This window comes from Athene cunicularia (assembly GCF_003259725.1).
Source record: "Athene cunicularia isolate RWA chromosome 11 unlocalized genomic scaffold, athCun1 chr11_part2, whole genome shotgun sequence".
NCBI lineage: Eukaryota > Metazoa > Chordata > Aves > Strigiformes > Strigidae > Athene > Athene cunicularia.
Genome location: NW_020799114.1, coordinates 58,794 through 78,393, shown reverse-complemented (window position 1 = coordinate 78,393; position 19,600 = coordinate 58,794). Strand labels below are relative to the sequence as shown.

Genomic DNA, 19,600 nt, shown 5'->3' with positions numbered 1-19,600 from the left:
GATTGTGAACATGCCCAAGTGACTTGCAGCTGAGGAGTAGAAAAACACATATATCATATGAATTGTTGTTTAGTCTTGTGTTTGACAAGTAGAACATCTGTGTTTAGGCAACAGGTCTGTGATAGACTTAGAGGTACCTATTGAACATGTCTGAGATTTCTGCCCTGCTGTGGGAAAGATCAAAGCACAGTGCTAAGCTATGCCTGCGTGAATCCCTGACATACAGGCGAAAACAGCCTGCTCAGCGATGCTCTAGCCTGGACCGAGCGCTGCGTCCCTGTTTGTGTGCTTCTGCCTGGGGGCTGCTTTGGGGGTCTCCCAGTTGGTGAGGTAATGAAAACAAATTTATTCTTTGCATTTTGTCTGTGGTTTTGTGGTTGTCACCATGTCCTACCTGTGCCAGCTCACACGCTGATCCACAGCCACCCACCATCCCTGTCTCAGCTGGAGAGCACCAGCTGCATACCCTGGAGGAGGCTTGCAGTGTGCTACTTCTCTCCTCTGCACTGGACTGGACGCATTTAGGAGAAGGGTGACCTACCCCAGACATGGGGACCCAGACAGTGAGGCAACCAAGTTCCTTCCTTTCCCAAGGAAGGAACTTGTCAGCTCATGAGCAAATGAAGGTGAAATGTACAGGGCCGCAGCTTCCAAAAGGTCTGGCAGCAGGGCCCAACCCAGCAGGGCCCAAAGCTGCCCCTGCGGGCGGGTTGGGCTGGCTCACATCTGCTGGCAATGAGGCCATCAGCTCCTCAGGTGCTTCAGGAAGGGGAATGCAGCCCAGCCCCTGGTCCTGGTCTCACCCCACCTCTCTCCAACGGCCCTGACTGCCCACAGTGGGGCTGCAGCCTGGAACAGTCCCCCCAGCATCTTCCTGCCAGTGCCATGGCCCTTGGCCCTGAGGGTTTGGATGAACCCTCCTGCTCGCCACCAACATGTAGGCGCCCTGCGCACCTGCAGTGGGAAGATGTGGTCTGCCCTAAGCCAGACCCAGGACGGCTGCAGGGAAACAGTCTGGGGGTGATCAGAGAGGCCCTGGTAAACCAGGGACCAGCCTGCCGGGGAGCTCATGTGAGGCTCGAGCATTGCATGGGAGTGGGAGGGGAAGACGGCCCCAGGGGAAGGCAGCCGTGCAAAGCTGCTTTGTACATGAGGGTGGGCATGGAACCTCGTTTTTCCAGGCTGAGTGGGCCTGTCAGAGGCCAGATGAGCTGGCCTGTTCATGAGGGCTGGAGGAAGAAAATACTTGGTGTATGGCAAAGGGAGGCACGGATTCGTTTCCACAAGGGGGCGAAGTGGCCGGGAAGACTGCGGGTGTAAGAGGAGGCAGCAGCAGTGGGCTGTAAAGTGACTGACTGGGAGGGATTTTGCAGACTAGACTGTGAGAGGGTAGAGGAGCTCTGGAGGAGAAAGAAGGCTCAGCATGGGCAAAGTCTTGCTATTGACAGGACAGCCACGAAAGACACAGCCTCAGCAGGGGTCCAGTAGCTGGAAGGCACCTAAAAGCTGGCAAGCTAAGCTTAACAATTGGTCAGAACAAGGTTGTGGTTATATCTTCTATATTGGCCTTCAACCTGGGATCCCAGCGCTGTGGAAGACTTACAGATCTTCCTCATGGTTTGGTTGTGTGGTATGGGCTCTTCCTCAGTGCTGGGAGCCCGGACTGAATACCAGCCCTTTGCTTGGTTATGTCTTGTCTTCAATTAGTTTATCTGACAAGGATCAGTGTTCCCTGAAGCCTTGCCAGAGCAAACAGGTGCTGTCAGTAGCTCTGAGCGACTTATTTCCAGGATGCCTGACAGAAGTGGTTGGTGTTAGCACAGGGGCTTCTGCACTCGGGGTATTATGTGGACTATGCATGCTTCAGCTCTGCTTATTGCTGTTGTTCCTCTCAACTCTAGACTAGCTGTTCTACTCCAAGCTTCAGTGCATGTGCAGATTTCTGGTTTTAGAATGCCCATGTACATAACGAAGGCAGAAGCTGACCAGCGAAATTAATTCAAAAGCTGAATAAATATTTTTTTTCCTTACTATTTTTTCCCTTTTCAACAAGGGGAATAGTTGTTTGCACTCAGCAATGGTAATTTCATCGTACTTGCCAATGGCTAGACCTAAAAGAAGACCTAAAAGTCTTCTGCTGGTCCAAACTGCTACACCCTCAGTAGCAACATACATTGGTTCCATTTTCTTTTGTTCTACAGAACGCGGGCAAAATTGTTCAGTTAAAAGCTATGCTCTGTTGCCTGGATGTTTCTTTATGACTTTCCTGCTGCCTACCACGTATCACTCTGTAGTTCCTGATGGCTGCATTTATGGCTCATTTGCCTTCACTGCATACTGGAGTGCTCAAGTCTGTGTACATGTTTTGCAGTGGTTTGTTCCTTTCCCAAACTGTTCACTTGTCCTTCTCTTTGGATGCATCTCTCTAAGGCAAGATTCATTTTGCCCAAGTTTTGCTACTGCCATCTGAAATCACAAAATTGTGGAGTAATTTTGGTTGAAAGGGACCTATGGAGCTTTATGGTCCAACCCCCTATTTACAACAGGGTCAGCTAGAGCAGGGGCCTTGTCCAGATGAGTGTTGATATCTCCGAGAATGGAGATCCTACAGCCTGTCTAGTCTCCTGCTCCAGGGTCTGACACCCCTCATTGTGAAAGATTTTCTGTTTGTATTGAGTGTCTCATCCTGTGCAACTCTGAGATGCAGCCTCCCATAAGAGAGGGGAAGGCAACCGTCCACTGTCTGTGAACTTGTCAAGGGTGCACGCTGTCCTATTGCTCATGTCACTGATAAAGACATTAAACAGTATGTGCACAAAGATCTCTTTAATTTGGAAAGCTGTACCATCTCCACAGTGATATATAAATCCTGTCTTTAACAGAAGCATTAATTACCACTTCTGCTGCTTCTTTTTTGTGAAAACTATTATATTTTTATCTTTCTGACACTTAATTTTGTGCAGGCGCACTCCGGAAACATTTTCATTTGCTTTGATATTCTAGGCTCCACTGTTTCTTTTTTTCTGGTACCTTTCCTTTCCCACAGTGAAAATGGAAAAAATATTTTCTTCATCTGAAGAATATTTTTAACCTATTGCTATGCTTGACCTCAGGTTTTGTTTCCATACATGTAAAGGTTTTCACATGGAAATTCAGTTATCCAGTTTATCTAGAACATGTGTTTTGCAAATTTGCAGTTTCTAACTATTGACTTTATGTGCTAATCTCAAACTGCTTCTAAACCAAAATGTAATTTTAAAACTTATCTCAAACACGACGGAAAGGCCATAGCAACGTGAGTGCAAAGCATGCCAGCATGGCCCTTGGAGAGAGGTCTCATAGGACATCATATCAGTCCTTTGTCTCAGCTTTCCTTGTTCTGGAAGCCACATGGGGCAAGATCTGCTCTGGCTCAGGAGGAACTTGCTCTGGATGGAATTTAGTGCAGACGCTGTGCCTCTGCTCCTACGTGTTCTGGAGCTCGCCTGACTGCTGCCTTTCCTTTCCATCCCCCATGAAGATGATTTCTAAAGCCACCAGAGGGACTGTATACAGCATCCCTGCCAAAAAAAAAGCTATTTCCAAAAGCCAGAGTTCTCCTCTGTTGCTTCATCCCTATGGAAGTGATGAGCAACTGACATACAAACTTTTTTTTTTTTTTTAAGATTACTCTTTATTTTCTGCAAGGAGCAGGGTTTTCCCTGTGCATTTCAAAACACAAAAATGCAGCAGTATGCAAAATCCACTGATTAGTAGGGAAGATCATGTACAGTCCTTGTGTGAGTGGCCACAGTGTAGCTTTCTGTCACAGTCAGTTCCACAGAACCATACATTTATGTCTTTACAGCTTTAGTGGTGCCAGCTAGAAAACACCCAAAGTCCCTCTGCTTTGAAAGGGAGATCTCCTCCTGTGCCAAGCACTCGCCAGTGCACAGTCACTGCTCTCTTACAGAACTCCCTGATGTCATACCTTTGGGATGCAGGAAATGTGAACCATCCCATCACACCCCTCTTGCAGGTGTATTGTGACACCGGGAACTAACTGTTCCCTCTAAATAAATATTAACAAACACATGAGCGACACTTGTATTCTCATGAATCTGTCTTTCTGCCAGGAAGGCAAGAACAAATGGCGGCGTATCGGTCCTTGCGTTTGGGTCTAAATGTTTTTCAAAGGTCAAGGTTGTGATCTGAGTCAGGTGGGATGTTGCAAGACAGCAAACTTTCCTTCAGATTTTATAAGACAATGACCCTCTCATCTCTGCCTGGAGTCCTGCCAGTGAATAAACATTGCTGTCTCCAAGGGAGAGTGCTTTCAAGGGCAGGGCTCATGAGACAGATGAGTTGATGTACTAAGGAAGAGAGGAGAAGGATGCAGAACATATGAAGGCCTTTCATCAGTCTGTGTCCCCTTGTATGTTGCACAGGGTTGTGATCTATCTTGCATGTGACAGATGTCTCCAGGGTTATTATTATTCCTCTGACTTAGTCAGGTGGGCTCCTTCTGCAATCAGTGGAGACAGAGATTTTCACATCATGATTCCCATGAACTGCAATATCAACCTGGTATGAGTTGCGTTCTACAGGGCATATGAGACCAGATACTAAAATCCTGTATAGCGTAAAGACTGTGAATAGGGAGAAATTACTCATTGTCTCTCGATTAAAAAAAAAAAAAGTGGTATTATCAAATACAGTTTTTATATGCCAGGCTCAAAACAGAGTGAAGTATTTCTCACAGCATGCAGCCAAACACATTCACATTGCCATGGAATACTGTTGATGCCAAAAGTATCTGTGAGTCCAAACCACGATTGGACAAGTGAATAGAAAAAAAATCTAGGTGCTGTGAAATGCAAAGACAAGCTTGATCTCGACTGAATTTAGACAGCTTCAGTGCGGATGTCTACTCACAAGCATCATCCCCCAATCTTGTCACAGCCAACAGAAAGAAACAGGAACTCCTAACACATCACTCACTAGCTTATTCTGGACACCTGCATTCGGAGAGATGAGTCATGTACTCCAGAGTCTGTTTCAGGCCAGGAGAGCACCTAAGGAGGAAACATCTTGTTCTCTTCCCTGGGCATCTACTCTTGATGATGGCAGGAGACAGGGAAAGGGGTTGGTCAAACCTTTCAGCTGAGCTGGTTCCTCTGCTCTAGATACGCCTGTTTCCCTCATCAGACTATCAAAGACGTGCCCTCAGGGAGGAAGTCTTCTCCAGTGTCAGCACTGAGTAGTAACCTCGAGTCTCTACCTCTGACATCACTCCTCAGCCTACTCCTACAGCCTACTGCTGCTGCACTAGGTCAGGTGTGCTCTGTGTATGTGTGCTGGAAAGCACAACACACATTGGTTGCTTCTTCAAGGTGTAAGAAATGGAAAGTCTGGCTGCATGGGCAGTTCACAGGGATCACTAGTCTCTGAGTCCCCAGAAAACACCTTTAATCCTGGAAAAAAGGTAGAAGGCAGAAATGTGATCAGCCATCGTGTGAGGTGGAAGCAAGGTGTACAAATCCAGGTGTTATGGGGCTGACTGCTGTGTGAATCCTAGAATGGTCTGGGTTGGAAGGGACCTTAAAGCCCATCAAGTTCCAATCCCCCCTGCCCCGGGCAGGGACACCTTCCACTAGGCCAGGTTGCCCAAAGCCCTATCCAACCACATAAAGTCTTTCTGATAATTTTGTGTCAGTGCGGGGCATAGCAACGTGCAGCTGAAATCCAGGTTGCACAGAACGTTGCATGGTTCTCTGCAGGGCCCTCCCTGGACCACTGCCAGCTCTCACCTTGTTTCCCAGCCCAGGTTTACCGGGGCTTGACCATCTGTGTTTGCAATGCAGCAAATGAAAGGGACCATGACCTGCCCCGTTCAGGTTGTCCCTCCTTCTGGAAGGACCAGCCGTGCCCAGATTTTCTGCTTCTGCTGTCTCCTATACTCCACTTGCCTCAGAGCAGCTCACTGAGATCTCTGGAGACAGGGGACACCATCAAGAGAAAGTCCACACCTCTCCAGATGGTGTGACAGAAACGATGAGATCTGGAATAGGGATGACCCAAAGCTATTGCCTCTGCATGATGGCAGAAAACCATGCATTTCTCTTGAGCCCAATGCTGTCCTGCTTCACTACCTCACCTGGCACAGCCCCACTGCAGCTCCAGCACCCTTGTGAATCATTAACAGCCCAGGCCCAGCTGCTTCTTGCACAGCTTCTCCTTTAGCACAATTTTATTTCCGAGCCCTCAAATGTTTTACTCAAGCACAGCACAGACACAAAATTGTCAAAAAGACTTTATGTGAATCTGCATCTGCTGACAGCATGGCAAGCAGCCAGAGCAATGGTAGGCACAGGGCCTATCTCTGCACTCCAGGTGGGCAAGCTGGTCCTTGCAACAAGGATTCCTGTTTGTCCATTGCTCTGATGCTCCACAGACATCCCTGTTCCTCCTTTTACAGAGAACAGTCTCATTTGGGGCTTATGATGGGACTTAACATAAAAGCACCTCTCACTCTCCTCCTTAAATTTCCTGGCCCTTCTTCTTTACTACCAGTGTTTGGTTGTTTGTGCCCCTGCAAGAAACTGCCATTCCCATGCTTTGTGGCTTAGTGCAGGGTGGAGTTTTCTCGTGTAAGGCTGGTCAAAGTAGGCGGGCGCTATAGTCACAGACCTGGGACATACACAAATGAAGGGGTCAGGAGGGAGCAGGCACAGGTAGAGGCGAGAGCTGAGCATATGTGTATGTGGGAGCCCGGAATGACAGTGGAGTGCCAGAACGTGAACACACAGCTGCTGGTGCAGTGGCCTGGAGGAGTGTGTACCACAGCAGTGTACATGTGTGAGAGCCACTTTCCTTGAATTTGATCTGGTGATGCTTCAGGAGGACTTGTTAAGGTGAGATTTTCAACCATTTCTTGGTATCTGGTGTGAATGCTCTGGCACCCAGAACTGCATTCACTGCTCATGCTCAGCAGCCTGAACTGGGAGATAATTTTTGTAAAGTACTGTAAATATATAGATGCCACTAAATTCCTCCATGATTCCTGTGCAGACAGAAACTCTTGGTCTGGCTTAGAGGGTAAGCCTGCTTCTCCAGACTGTCTTCTCAGTGCCCCTTCTCAGCATTTCCCACTAGTGACAGTCATCCCATCTCTTCTCTGAATGGGCAGATGTTGCTTCTAATTCTGCAGAAGCTGATGAGGCCAAATCGAAGAAGAATTTGATAAAACTATTATTGACCATCAGGGCTATCCAAGACCAGTGTCTAGGGCTTCCCTGATACCAGATCCTCTTCGCTGGCACTACGGCAGTGAGGGATCTGTACAGGTCTGGAGAGCTCCTCCACACTCACACTCTGCCAGTCTGCATAGCACGAGGTATTTGGGGCTGTACTGTCATAACCCACCCCAGACATGCAAAGGTTCAACAAACCCATACTCTGGAGACATGCCACCCACACTCGGGGTGTGTTTGGGGGGTATGTCTCCCTGAGACTGCTTGCTGCTTTCTGTAATGCTTTTTCTTTGCAAAGGATCGAGCTTTTCCAAGACCCCTGTGTGCTTCTGGAAAAGCTTAAAACTGTTCTCTTTTTTTTTTTTGGGAGACTCTAGCTGCTCAGACAGGCATATCCAAGGTCTTTGCTTTCTCATACGTGTGCTGTGGGACTCTTAACATGGTGACACTGGATTGTCATATTTTTCAGTAGTTTCTGTTCCTCATCCTTAGTGCCTGAGATTCTTCCCATTCCTTCTGTTCTCAGCTGAATCCTGGCTCATCTCTCTGCCAGCAGGCAGTAACAGTTGTGCTCTTTCTTGTTCTGCAGCTGAGAATGTCTCAGTCATTCTGGGCTGATCTTTAGTCTGCAGCTCTGCAAGGGCTTCATATTTCACTTGTCCAATATGAAATTAACTGAATCACTTGTGACTCTAGATGTTTGCTGTAGGGAAAATGAGGTTGAGACCTTCGTTTAGAAACTTCCTAGCTGCCACAATCGAGAGATACAGTGGTGAAAAATTGTTATGTAACTAATCTGGTAGGACCTTTACTGCTTTTTGCTGCTCCTCTATTCCATTTCAAGGCGCACACAACTCATTTCAGTTCTTCTCCCCTCCCTGTGGGACAGACTGGTAAGGGCAACAATCATCAGTACCTCTCATGTAAGAGTGAAGAAGCTGTTGAGACTGTGGCCTCACATGAGAACACTTCTACCAAGAGCCGTCACAGGGATGTTCTGCATACTCTGTGAAATGTCTAAACCATCCAGCTGTCCCACCCTGATTGGATTCAAGATAAAAGTCACCCTTGCTTCCCCCAAAAACCTGAATCTGTTCTCTTTGACCCATACTTAGGCTATTCACACACAGGTTTCCAGAGAAACAATGATTTCTGTGATTTTGAATCTGCCTGGGTTCATGTCTGCTCAACAGAGTTTTTCCCAATTAAGAGCTTCTGGCTATAGTCCAGCAACTCTGTCAGAATAACTGTATTAATGGTGCCAGATGGGAGTGACATCATCAAAGTTCATTTGGAAGCCAGGACTTTTGGTAAACACTGCTGTATTCATTTACAAGGAGGAAGCTGGTACATTACTTATTTTTACAACAGTTGTTGCAGCTCTTCCTAGGCTTGGTCCAAGTGTCAACCTGAATCAGCTTCTTGCCAGACCTCAACACTACAGTCCATTTGTATGACCAAAAATTCAGTGGGCTTCTTGTCCAGGAGACCAGAAGCATGTGTTCCCTCACTAAATACAGAGCCCCATCCTTGCAAGACTTTACTAAAATAAAATTCATATTGTGGTAACACTTGCTGGCAACAAGCAGGCTTACCCATTTAGGCTAGGTATTGTCCTGACTCTAAGAAATCATAATTGCTGCCTCGTAAACACTAAACTCAAAGCAAGCACACAGCAGGTAGATTAGATAAACAAGTCAATTTATGCATACGTGGTGGAGGGAAAGATGAGTGCTGTTTGTAGTTGGTTGGCAGCAGTGCCTGTACCTGGAAATCCAAACATCAGTGCTACAGGAACTGAAGTCATGTGAGGAGGCACCTCCATGTAAATTAGTCTGAAAGCTTTGCTGCAGAAGGAAACTGAGGCAGGGCACAAGGAGGAGGTTAGGGAAATTTTCACTGGGAATGTTCATGCATTACCACGGACCTAGAAGAGAACACGGTAACCACATGGCATGGAAGCAGCGTCTGCACCGTGTCTGGTTGGGGCACACTTTGTACCTCTGCTGCTTTAGCAGGAAGGCAACTGCTCTGCGTGGTCATGGCTGCCTGAATTCAGTTCAGACATGGGCTTCACAAAAGCAGTGTTCAAAGCTGTAGGGACCTGGGCTCCAGGGCTGCTCTGTTCAGGAGGACTTCCTGCTTGCCCTGCAGCCCTGGAGGCCCTGCTCTCTTCGTCCTGTCTGGCTGTGGGAGCATCTGGAAGGACCAACCATGACTGAGAGCTAGTAAGGATTTTTAGTTTCAGTTCACCTTGGGAAATGTAAAGCAGTTGCACTGGCCAGAGATTCCAATATCCACTGCAGGGCAGCTCCACTGCCAGCCTGGCTCCAGGTGAGGGAGTACGCCGTGCTGTGTGGACTCCTGTACTACTGGGGCAGCCGTCCCCACTGTGGCTGGTGCTGCAGGCACCGCTGGGGAGGGGAGGAGAGCACACAAGAGGCAAAGCATGCTTTCATGTACTTTTAAAAAAATCAGGTGAAAGCCTTCTGCCTCAGAGGCTGTCCCTGGTGATGTACTTCCTGCAGATTCCTGTGCCAGCAGGTACACAGGCTGTGAGTTGTCCGCAGGCAGCACAATGGACATTTTCCCATAATGAAGTAATCCTCAAGAGGTAGAATAGAGGTTTAGGGCAAGAAACAAGGAGCGACCTTTGGGCAGATCTTTGAGCTGGACTGATGTATCGTACCTCTTCGCATAAAAGACCTATGGGATGAGTGGGATTAGAGGGAGGGGTAGCAGGAGACAGTCCTTAAAAAGGAGTTAGGCTAAGAAAGAGGTTAGTTGTAGGTAAGCCTGCCTACACAAAGATGGATGAGATTAAACCCTCATGGGCCTTTCTAGAAAAATTGCCTGCGACTGTGGAGGAGATATTGTTGTGCTTGAATTTCTTACAGTGCCAGATGACTTCCTTTGGTATGTGAGTTTTTGCCTGTGATAACAATAAATGTTTCCTGAAATTCCAAAAAGAATGTAAGCAAAAGAAATGGAAATCTGCATTGTGTTTTTTACAGCATTCTGATATAAAAATAACATCTACACAGTGGTCAGAGTGGGAGCTTAAAATTAACAATGTGGAACTGTTGAATTCTCCACAAAAAATGTTTGTTCCATCTTTCTTCCATTAAAAATTGCTGGGATCTTGTCTGCAGAGATTGTTTACACTAAATACACGTTTGTGTGTACTGACTTATTTCAGTACACTGAACTAACTCTTAAACTTTGCTAAGAGTGCTGACAATCTTCTCTGATCTTCTAAGACTGCATTAGAATGGCTTACTGACAGTGTGTTACAGACAACTTTCAGCCCTGCAGTATTTATGCTCTTTCCAAAGACATCTGTTGTCACAGTATCACTGGTAGTGTGGCAGATTTCCAAAACCCTGAGCCTGCAGAGGGATTGGCAGGAGCCTGATGCACCACATCCTGCAGCCTTCATGATCCTGTGATGCTGAACTTCCTCTGTCTTTGCAGGTCCCTTGCAACTGTGATGAAGTCTAGAAGGGTGCAGGTGTTCCTGATTCTGGCAGTTCTGTCCTTCCTTCTGATCCACTTCCACTTCCTACCCTGCAGCAACAATGCCCCCATGGAAGAAAAACCTTCTCCAGTCCACATCCTCATTCTCTCCTCCTGGCGGTCAGGATCTTCCTTCACTGGACAAATCTTCAGCCAGCACCCCAGTGTCTTCTACTTGATGGAGCCCGCATGGCATGTGTGGGTTACGATGTACCAGAACAGTGCTAAGGTCTTGCACATGGCAGTGCGGGACCTAGTCAGGTCGGTCTTTCTGTGTGACATGTCTGTATTTGATGCTTACATGTCTAGCCAGAAGAAAAAGTCTGATTTATTTCAGTGGGAGACAAGCCGAGCCTTGTGCTCCCCCCCTGCCTGTGACTTATTCAGTCGCAGTGACATAATCACTGCAGGCAATTGCAAAACAATCTGTGGCAAATACCCATTCAGCAAGGTGGAGGAGGCTTGTAAAACTTACAGCCATGTTGCCATCAAGGAAGTTCGGTTCTTTGACCTGAAAGTTCTCTACCCCCTTCTCACTGATCCATCCCTGAACCTCAAAATCATCCACTTGGTCCGTGATCCTCGGGCTGTGTTCAGGTCCCGAGAGAATACAGTGGGAGACCTGCAACGTGACAGTAATATTGTTGTGGGGTCCCAGAGGACAAAGGGAGAAATGGGGCCTTACAACACAATGGAAGTCATCTGCAAAAGCCAAGTTGAGATTTACAAGGCAGGCAGTCGGGCCATTCCCAGCTTCCTGAAAGACCGCTACCTGCTGGTTCGCTACGAAGACGTTGTCAGAGACCCACTAGCGAGGGCTGCTCAGATGTACAGGTTTGCAGAACTCCATTTCACACCTGAACTCCAGAAGTGGGTGCACAACATTACCCATGGCAAAGGGCAAGGAGCACAGGCCTTTGAAATTGGGTCCAGAGATGCACTAAGAGTATCCCAGGCCTGGAGGAAGACCCTTCCCTTCCAGAAAATAGAAAAAGTGCAAAATGTGTGCAAGGATGCAATGGAATTGCTGGGCTACCGGCTTCTTCAGTCTGAAGAAGAGCAAAAAAATATGACACTGGATCTTTTGTTTGCCCAGAACTCCTTTGAGTAACAAATTCTGGAGGCAGAAAAGCTGCTCTCTGCATCTACTTGCTGAAGGCTGCAGAGTGGAAACTGTTTACAAGAGGAAAAAGAGGACAAAGGTGCATGCATACGTGTGTAAGTGCAGGCGTGGGTGTGCTATGCGAGTTCAAGTAACACAGGAACCCTGACTGCACTCACAGGAGCTCTCTCAGCAGCACAGGGTCACCCTCCAAGGCCCCTGGAGGCTCAGCCACAGTGGAGGCTGAAGTAACCCAAGTCTGTTTTCCGAATGAAGTCCATGGTTTGTGTGAAAGAGGAAGTATGTGTGGGCTGGAGCAAACAGAAAGGAGTGGGACCAGATGACTCAAACACCTCACAGACCACAGCTAAATACTAGTGAAACCACAGGGAGCAATTGCACTGCAAAGGAGGAGGAGTCATAAATGGAAGCTGAATAAAGAGAACATTATTTGTTGTGCTGCCACCCAGGATATTTAATGCCAGAAGAGACATGGGGATAAACAGACATAAATTTCTGGAAAGATCCATTTTTCTTAATGGTTGAGTTTCAAGCCCGGTTTTTCTCTTGCTCCTTTCCTGTGCCTGGGCATCCAGCCTTGGTGGCAGTGTTGGGGAAATGTTTGTGTTCACTTACTGTATGATGGGAAAATGGAATAAACGAGCTATAGTTGAAAATAAAAACTTCTGGGTTTGCGTATGGGGACACATTTCTGGGACTATATGAATTGATTTATTTTTCAGCTGAAATAATTCTGTCTCCTAGCTTTCAAAACCAAGAGTAGCTGTTGCCCTGGGAGTTCTCACAGTCCACATGTGTGAGTGAGAAGAATTCATGCTAAGGTTGATACTGTAAAGACAAGGTAAGGATACACATTCTGTTGGTATAAATACTGGAACGGAGAAGATAGGTTTATGGCAGTGGACTGAAGAAGCAGAGAGGAAAATGGGAAGTTACCCTATTGAACTATTTGGTGAGAGTCTTCCCTGTCAGAGCAGAGCAAAAGTGTATTTAATAGACTCTGCCATTCTCCACCACGTCCATTGGAGATGCCCCTCTCCCACCTCCAATAGGAATATGTAGCTCAAACCTGAACAGCAGAATTTTTACCTCTTTTAACAGTGTTCCATAAGACAAGGAGAAAAGCTTATTACCAGACTTGGGGGGTGAAATGCCTACAAATACCTCCTTCCAAACATCCTATTTCCTATGTAAATTGCATGCCTTTAACATGCATCTGTTTAACGGTGCATTCACGTTGCTCCAGAGCTGGGATATTTCCACTACCCTGCAGACGGCAAGGCAGCTGTCCGAAGGCAGGATCACAAGCCAAGGGATGAGGCTCTGTTCTGAGACTGTGCATCCTTGGGAGAAGGTGATCGAGGCAAGGCTGTGCATTGGAGGTGATCTGAGGAGGCTCCAGTCAGGATCAGGGTGCTCAGGACCATGGGAAGCTGTGTTCCACTTCCCTTTGCACCACCCCCCGCCCCCATCCCCAGTTCACTGCTCCTCTCCCTGGTGCTCCCCTCCCTTCTCTGACCTGGCTGCAGCCCCAAGGCCCCTTTCACTGTCTGTCAGCTGCCCCCTCATGACAGTGAGGTGAAGAGGGCTCATATTAAACCTGCCAGAGGGCATTTCATGCCCACTATAGAAAAATGGCAATATCTACGTGGAGGACTAGACCTCATTTGCATGTTATTAAAAAGTTGCAATATCTTCTTAAGAAGATAAACGTATACTGCTGAATTTTAAAATTAGGAGATATGGTGACTCTGTTCCTGTTTGAAGGTGTATAGGCAAGGAAGTGTCCAGTCTCTATTGCGTGTGTTTTAAGGGTGACAGATGATTCGGTTTAACTGAACAGCGATCTCTGATAGTAGGAAGAAGGCTCTTCTGGCAGGTTCACAGCAGCTGCGTGTGTTGGGGGGGTTTTGTACCAGAGAGTGCTGATTCTGCTGAGGAAAGTAGGGAAAGTAGCCTTACAGACACTGAGCAGTTTCGTTGGTTAGCAAGAGAAAGTATCTGCCAGCTGAAGAGTGGACCTGTGGAATGAACCCATGAGCCACTCTCAGTTAACAGTCAGCTCTGAGACCACGGAGAGCTTCCCAGCCCAGAAGCAGCTCTGTAGTTACCTTCCCTGGAGTCCAGACCTTGTGTGTCCCTTTGGGGTAACAGACCATCCTGCAGCAGTTAGGAAGAGAGTTGCAGAGTGAATTAATGCATCACTGAGTGGTCAGTAGGGGAGGTTATTTGCCCAGCAAGGCAATTGGTCAGCAGCAAGAGAAACAGTGTAGGCAGGAGCCTTTCTTTCAATTTCTGTTACATTCAGTAGTATTGTTAATTGTTTAGATTTCAAAGGCTGGTGTTTTGTTGCAGCATTTCTCTTATCCATGAAATTCTATTTCTTCAAATGCTTTTGTGTACACTCATGCCTTGGGGCAGGTGGGTGGGCAGGGCAGAGCTCAGCTTGTTACTCAGTCAGCAGGGTCTTCCTGGTTTCTGGGTGCAGGACTAGACAAATGTCGTGTTCTGAAGGAGCCTTTTGAAATTGAACCCAGACATCTCTTACCACTAAACAGGGCCTAGCACACTGAATTATTCGGATGCACTACTAAGTCTGCACACCATATGAGCTGAATTTTTCCCATAGCTGCACAAAGTCACTATCCAAATTTCACTTTCAGTCATGCTTTTCTTTTGGATGAAATAAACAGACCAGATAACCAAGACTAAAAGCTAAAGCAGCTGTGGATGATTACAGGATGTTTGTTCCTCAGGCACATGGTTTCTTTCTGGAAACCACTAAGGTAAGGTTCCTCTAAGTATGAATACTATTGTTTAAAACAAAGCTTTTCTTCTCAGTGGTTGGAAAGATTTCAGGTGATATTTCTGTGTCTTTCCAGAGTCTGAATTTCCATTTTATCATCTGTAAAACTGGCCTAATACTGACTCAATTAAAAGAGGCTGATGCCAATCTTTATTGTGTAAATTAAGGTTTCATTAAGGAGAAATTGGAAGTTTCATCCAACATTTAGGCTTTACTGACATTTACAGATCACAGTGCTACCATAGCACTGTGGATATTTATATTCCTAGAGCTAAAACCCTAATCCCTGCAGAGAGTGGGATGTATATTATAGAAATCATAGTCTAACTACTAGGGATCCTGTTGCTGAATGACAAAATCCATGCTGGGCAGGCAGCACTGGCATGGTGGTAGCAAGGAATCTTCTTCACAGAGTGTTAGCACACAGAGCAGGCAGGCTAGCATAGTCACATAGGACTCATACTGAGCCACAGAAGCATACTGCTGCTGTTAATCTTTTAAAATCCATTTAAAATGGAACTTAACACAATAATACAAAGAAGAAACACTTCTTTGAGCTACAAAAAGAGTATTCTTGATACTCCCTGAAAGTACAGGGACCTGATATGAACATGGAAAGGCAAACTGTCTCTAGCATATTGGAAGTAATGTAACTGTGTCTTTGGTAAGACAAAGCAAACAAGGATTTTTACTGCAGGAGAAGGCAAAGCCACAATGCCATGGAGCAGAACCGTATGACTGTTCTGCTGATCATGGATGCCAATTAAACTCGGACACCAGAGTGAAAAGAGTAGGCTGATCTTACTGTTAGTACTCAAAGGATATAACTAAATACTACAGAAAATAAGCAGTAAGAAAAATACACATTACTACAGACAGTTAAGCAAGACAATGAACCTAATCATTACTACACAAAGGGGAGAATAGTGATTAAGAAGGATCCCTCACCTCTTGCATACGTTACCAACGTCCAGACCTGCAGGTGCTGGGCAGCCCCAGTGGCAGGGAGGATTTGGAGAACCTTTCCCTGCAAGTGGGAAGTCCTACGTGATGTGTCCACCCATAGCTGAGGCATCCAAAATTGTGGCAAGAAGGTCCAGCCTTATAGACCAAAAATCAGCAAGAAAGAATAACTTGCACCTTTGTCTTGAGCAGAAACATCTGGTTTCATCTTCCTGTTAAATTCCACCCAGAGCCTGGCCAGGGCTTGGGGGGGGAGAGCCAAGGGAGTTTCTAACCAGGCCGAACACTGGGGTTCTCAGCCTTGAACAAGGCTGAACAAGGAAAGAACACATTCTCACAGCATTTCATCCTCACCACTAACTACATTTTGTCTAAACTACATCTTTCAGTAGTGAGCATACATATTTCATTAATGATCAGATACAAATAATTAACACTAGTAGTAATACAGATTTTACTAATTAACAGATACTAATAATGGATAACGTTTAGTCGTGAGGTTCATCTGTAGGTCAATCTTTGTTTCAGGGCCTGTTATTCCAGCTCTAGCACTACAATGACATAGTGACATCTCCAGGTCCTGTTAATGGGAAAGTGGACTGAGGAGACCTAGACCTGTATGCTTGTGGATCAGCAGTGTGTTTCAGGAGCTCAGAACAGATGAGACGGCAACCTGGAGTAAGCTGTGCTCTTCGTGTCTTAGTTCCCGTGCCTACTGACTGCACCAAGTGGATGTGGAAAGGTTCTCAGGTTAGACAGTGTGTTTGTACAGTTCTGCAGAGGTAGCAGCACTCTATGTGGACTCAGAAATTTGCCTTGCATGTCTGACAAATTGTCCTGAAAAAGACAAACTCACTCTTAAATAAATGTGTCACTTAGAATTATAAAAAGATGTAGTAAACCTTACACCTGATCTTTTATGTTGCGGCCACTTAATGCATTCTACCTTTCACTTTGAATTCTAGAGCAGTTTTGGTTAACCTGGACAACTGCTGAATGACGAAGTTATGGTGCTGCTGAGATGTGTACACCACCCGGGCTAGAATGTGAATTTTTGGCTGCAGGAGGTGACAATTCTGTTAGTGAACCTGGGCATCAGTAGTCCTTGGACTTCAAATCCAGCTGTTAAAGTTTCTAATCTTACTACTTTATTTGCTGTGTTATCGTACACTCTCTTGTTAAGTGCTTGTTTGGTTTTTCACACAAGTCTCAACTAATCAGTCTGAACAGCATAAATGTACCAGGTAAATAATTCTCACTTTTTCAGCAGGAATGAACCAGCCCAGTGAAACCCTAAACCAAGAGTTTTAGCATTTATTTGGTTACATTGGTTAACTCCCCAAATAGTCAGCTGGTGTTTCAGGACAGCAGTTTTCCGAAGCAGCAGTCTCATTATGAAGTTATCATTGACTTTCAGTATAATTTGAATTTGGTTTAAAAATCAGCAATTTTTTTTTTTTTTTTTTTTTTTTTTTTTTTTGAGTGCCACAGTGCAATAAGCAAAACCCTCCAAACATATTTCTAAGGAAACAAGAACAAAAGTCAATCTTTGCTTTGACCAGCCCATTTTATTTCACCAAAAGAATAAATTCCAGATTTACAGGACTGACTTCAAATATTAAAATCATAACCAGAGCATGATTTCAGGCTGAATGTACTCAGCTTTTCAGACTGTGACTGTACCTGCAATGGTGTTCTCTCTCTCTCTCTCTCAAACATGACTTAGGTGATAAATACATAAATAAACTCTGAACACCCTTTTGTAACTTGTATTTCCTACTTGAACTATTGCATGTAGCCCTGAAAGCTCATCTACTTTTTCCAACTAGACTTTATGGTCTGGTACAAGTGTTACTTTGCCTGGATTAAAGCTGTAACTCTTCAATTTGTAGAGACTCAAGATGGGGCAGAGCTATTTATTGATTTTGAAATCATGAAGCAAAATGGTAAAGTTAATGTTATTAAATCCTGCAATATTAACCCTGGAGAACATGTGCTGAAGGGGTAATAAAAACTGAGATGATCATCCACCACAGTGTGCAAGTTTTAATCCTTGCCGGGATGAGAGCACGTGGCCGTTGCCCCTCCCCCACCTGCGCCAGTCAGGTTGGAAGTTAAACACAGACCCTGGCTAAAATAACAAGAAATTTAATACAACAGAGCCATAGAACAATCGGAACAACAACAGTATCAATGGTAACAACAATAAACAGCAATAACAGTGAACAAGACAAATGATATATGGAGAAATACCGCTAGCTGGTCTATAGAAAGCCAAATTCCCTCCCGAATCCACCAAGGAGCAAGGAAAAGGTTCAGCCCCCGGACCTGACGTCAGCATGGTATGAATAACCCAGCTGGAGATCCCTTCCCCCTCTGTCTCTGCTGGGGAAAACTTTACTCTATCCTGGCTGAACCAGGACACACAGTTTGAAGTTAGGCACATGACAGGCTGCTGTTGTGCACTAATAATGCATTATGGGTTAGAGCACTTAATGTGATTCTGTCAGATTTTAGTCCCAACCCTATCCAAAATCCTTTGCACACAGCAACGTACAGGTAGGACTGTCAGCTGCTTTATAGACTAGACACACACTTTAAAGCAAACTTTCAGTGAAAACTTGATACTGTACAGAACCTTTCTTTTCACCATTTTCTGCTTTTAAATGTTTAGCCTACTCGGTATTAGAAAAATAAATACAAAATAGGTCTTTTACAAAAAGGATTTTAAAGCATTTCTGAAATTTCAGAATGTTGCATTGTTTTCCATCACATCTGCACTTCTGAAATTACTTTTAGTTCTTGCCACAGTCCTAGATCAGTCATTCCCCTCTGCTTTGCTATCTAACTTTTCCTAAATACTACCCGTTTTGCTACATTTTCAGCTCCAAATTTTGCTATCAATTTATTTCTGACATGTTCATCATCTTTTTGCAATTCCAAATCATCCTCTCTGCTCCATACAGGGTACCCATCCAAGCGCTGCCCTGTCTGCAGGAAGTATAAAGTAGTCTCCACTTCACCAGTGTTTTTCAGAAAGGCCTGTGTGACAGTGAGCAGGTCCATGCTGAACTTCTCCATGAAGTGCTGCATAGTTTTTACTACTTCTCCCACCACACTGGAAGAAGAGCAGGTGCTTGGTCTTTCTTCCCTCTGTAACGGTGTGTCAGGGAGGGCAGAGTCCCCTGGTCCAGTTTTCAAACCCGATGTCGTTTTTCCTGGGGACTTTCCCTCTCCATCTTGTGTAGAAAGCTCTTCTGAAATGTCTGAAGTGTCACTTCCTGACTAAAAGAGCAAGCAGTAGTCAACCATTAGATACGGTATTTTCTGGCAAACTTCTTTTATCCCTGATGCCCAACCACCTTCCACTGTGACTTTACAGTATGTAAAAAACCTCAGAAATTACTAGGCATAGTAAAATTCAGTGAAGCGAAGCTGTGTTAACGAGGATACACGAGATCACAGAAAACCATGAAATATAAGGGAGAATTTGAACAAAGTATAAAAGGCAAAAGTTAATGCAACTGCAGGAACACTTTACACCCGAGATGAAAAGACGAGTTCCCCTTGCCAAACGCAGCTTTTAACGTGGCAACACTGTGACATTAACTTCCTCCAGTCAGCCTGGGCAGGGAATCCAACTAAGACAATATGCCGGGGCCCCTAAACCAGGGGCTTCAGGGCTCGCACGAAGCTCCCGCTTAGCCACAGCGGGAGAGGTTTCGCGCGCAGCCGTTTCAGAATCTGGGGTTACTGTCGTGCCGGTTGTGACGGGCAAGCAGGGCTGCTCGAGCAGCTCGCCCCCAGCGGCAGCGCCGCCCCCCGTGCCGGCCCGGGCGCTCACCTCCGTGCTCTCGAACTCCCGGTTAGCCGCCTCGAACAGGCCCGTGCCTCGAGCGGGCTCCTCCGGCCGCCGAAGCTCTGCGGGAACACGCGGGCGTCGGTGGCGGGGCCCGGGAC

The 19,600-nt window shown here is 46.0% G+C and overlaps 2 protein-coding genes across 2 annotated transcripts; one reads left to right on the top strand and one right to left on the bottom strand.

The window, feature by feature from the left end:
* The first annotated feature begins 6,710 nt into the window (after positions 1-6,710).
* Positions 6,711-11,878, top strand: LOC113484624 (carbohydrate sulfotransferase 4-like). Its single transcript, XM_026857062.1, has 2 exons — positions 6,711-6,893; positions 10,707-11,878. Exons 1-2 carry the CDS (start codon positions 6,871-6,873, stop codon positions 11,857-11,859), a joined length of 1,176 nt encoding a protein of 391 aa, XP_026712863.1. The 5' UTR covers positions 6,711-6,870; the 3' UTR covers positions 11,860-11,878.
* Positions 11,879-18,070: 6,192 nt separating this feature from the next.
* Positions 18,071-19,595, bottom strand: TERF2IP (TERF2 interacting protein; the record flags this gene model as incomplete). Its single annotated transcript, XM_026857008.1, has 2 exons — positions 18,071-18,925; positions 19,485-19,595. Coding segments are annotated over 2 exons (552 nt in total), but the record flags the coding sequence as incomplete, so codon positions are not given.
* Positions 19,596-19,600: the final 5 nt, after the last annotated feature.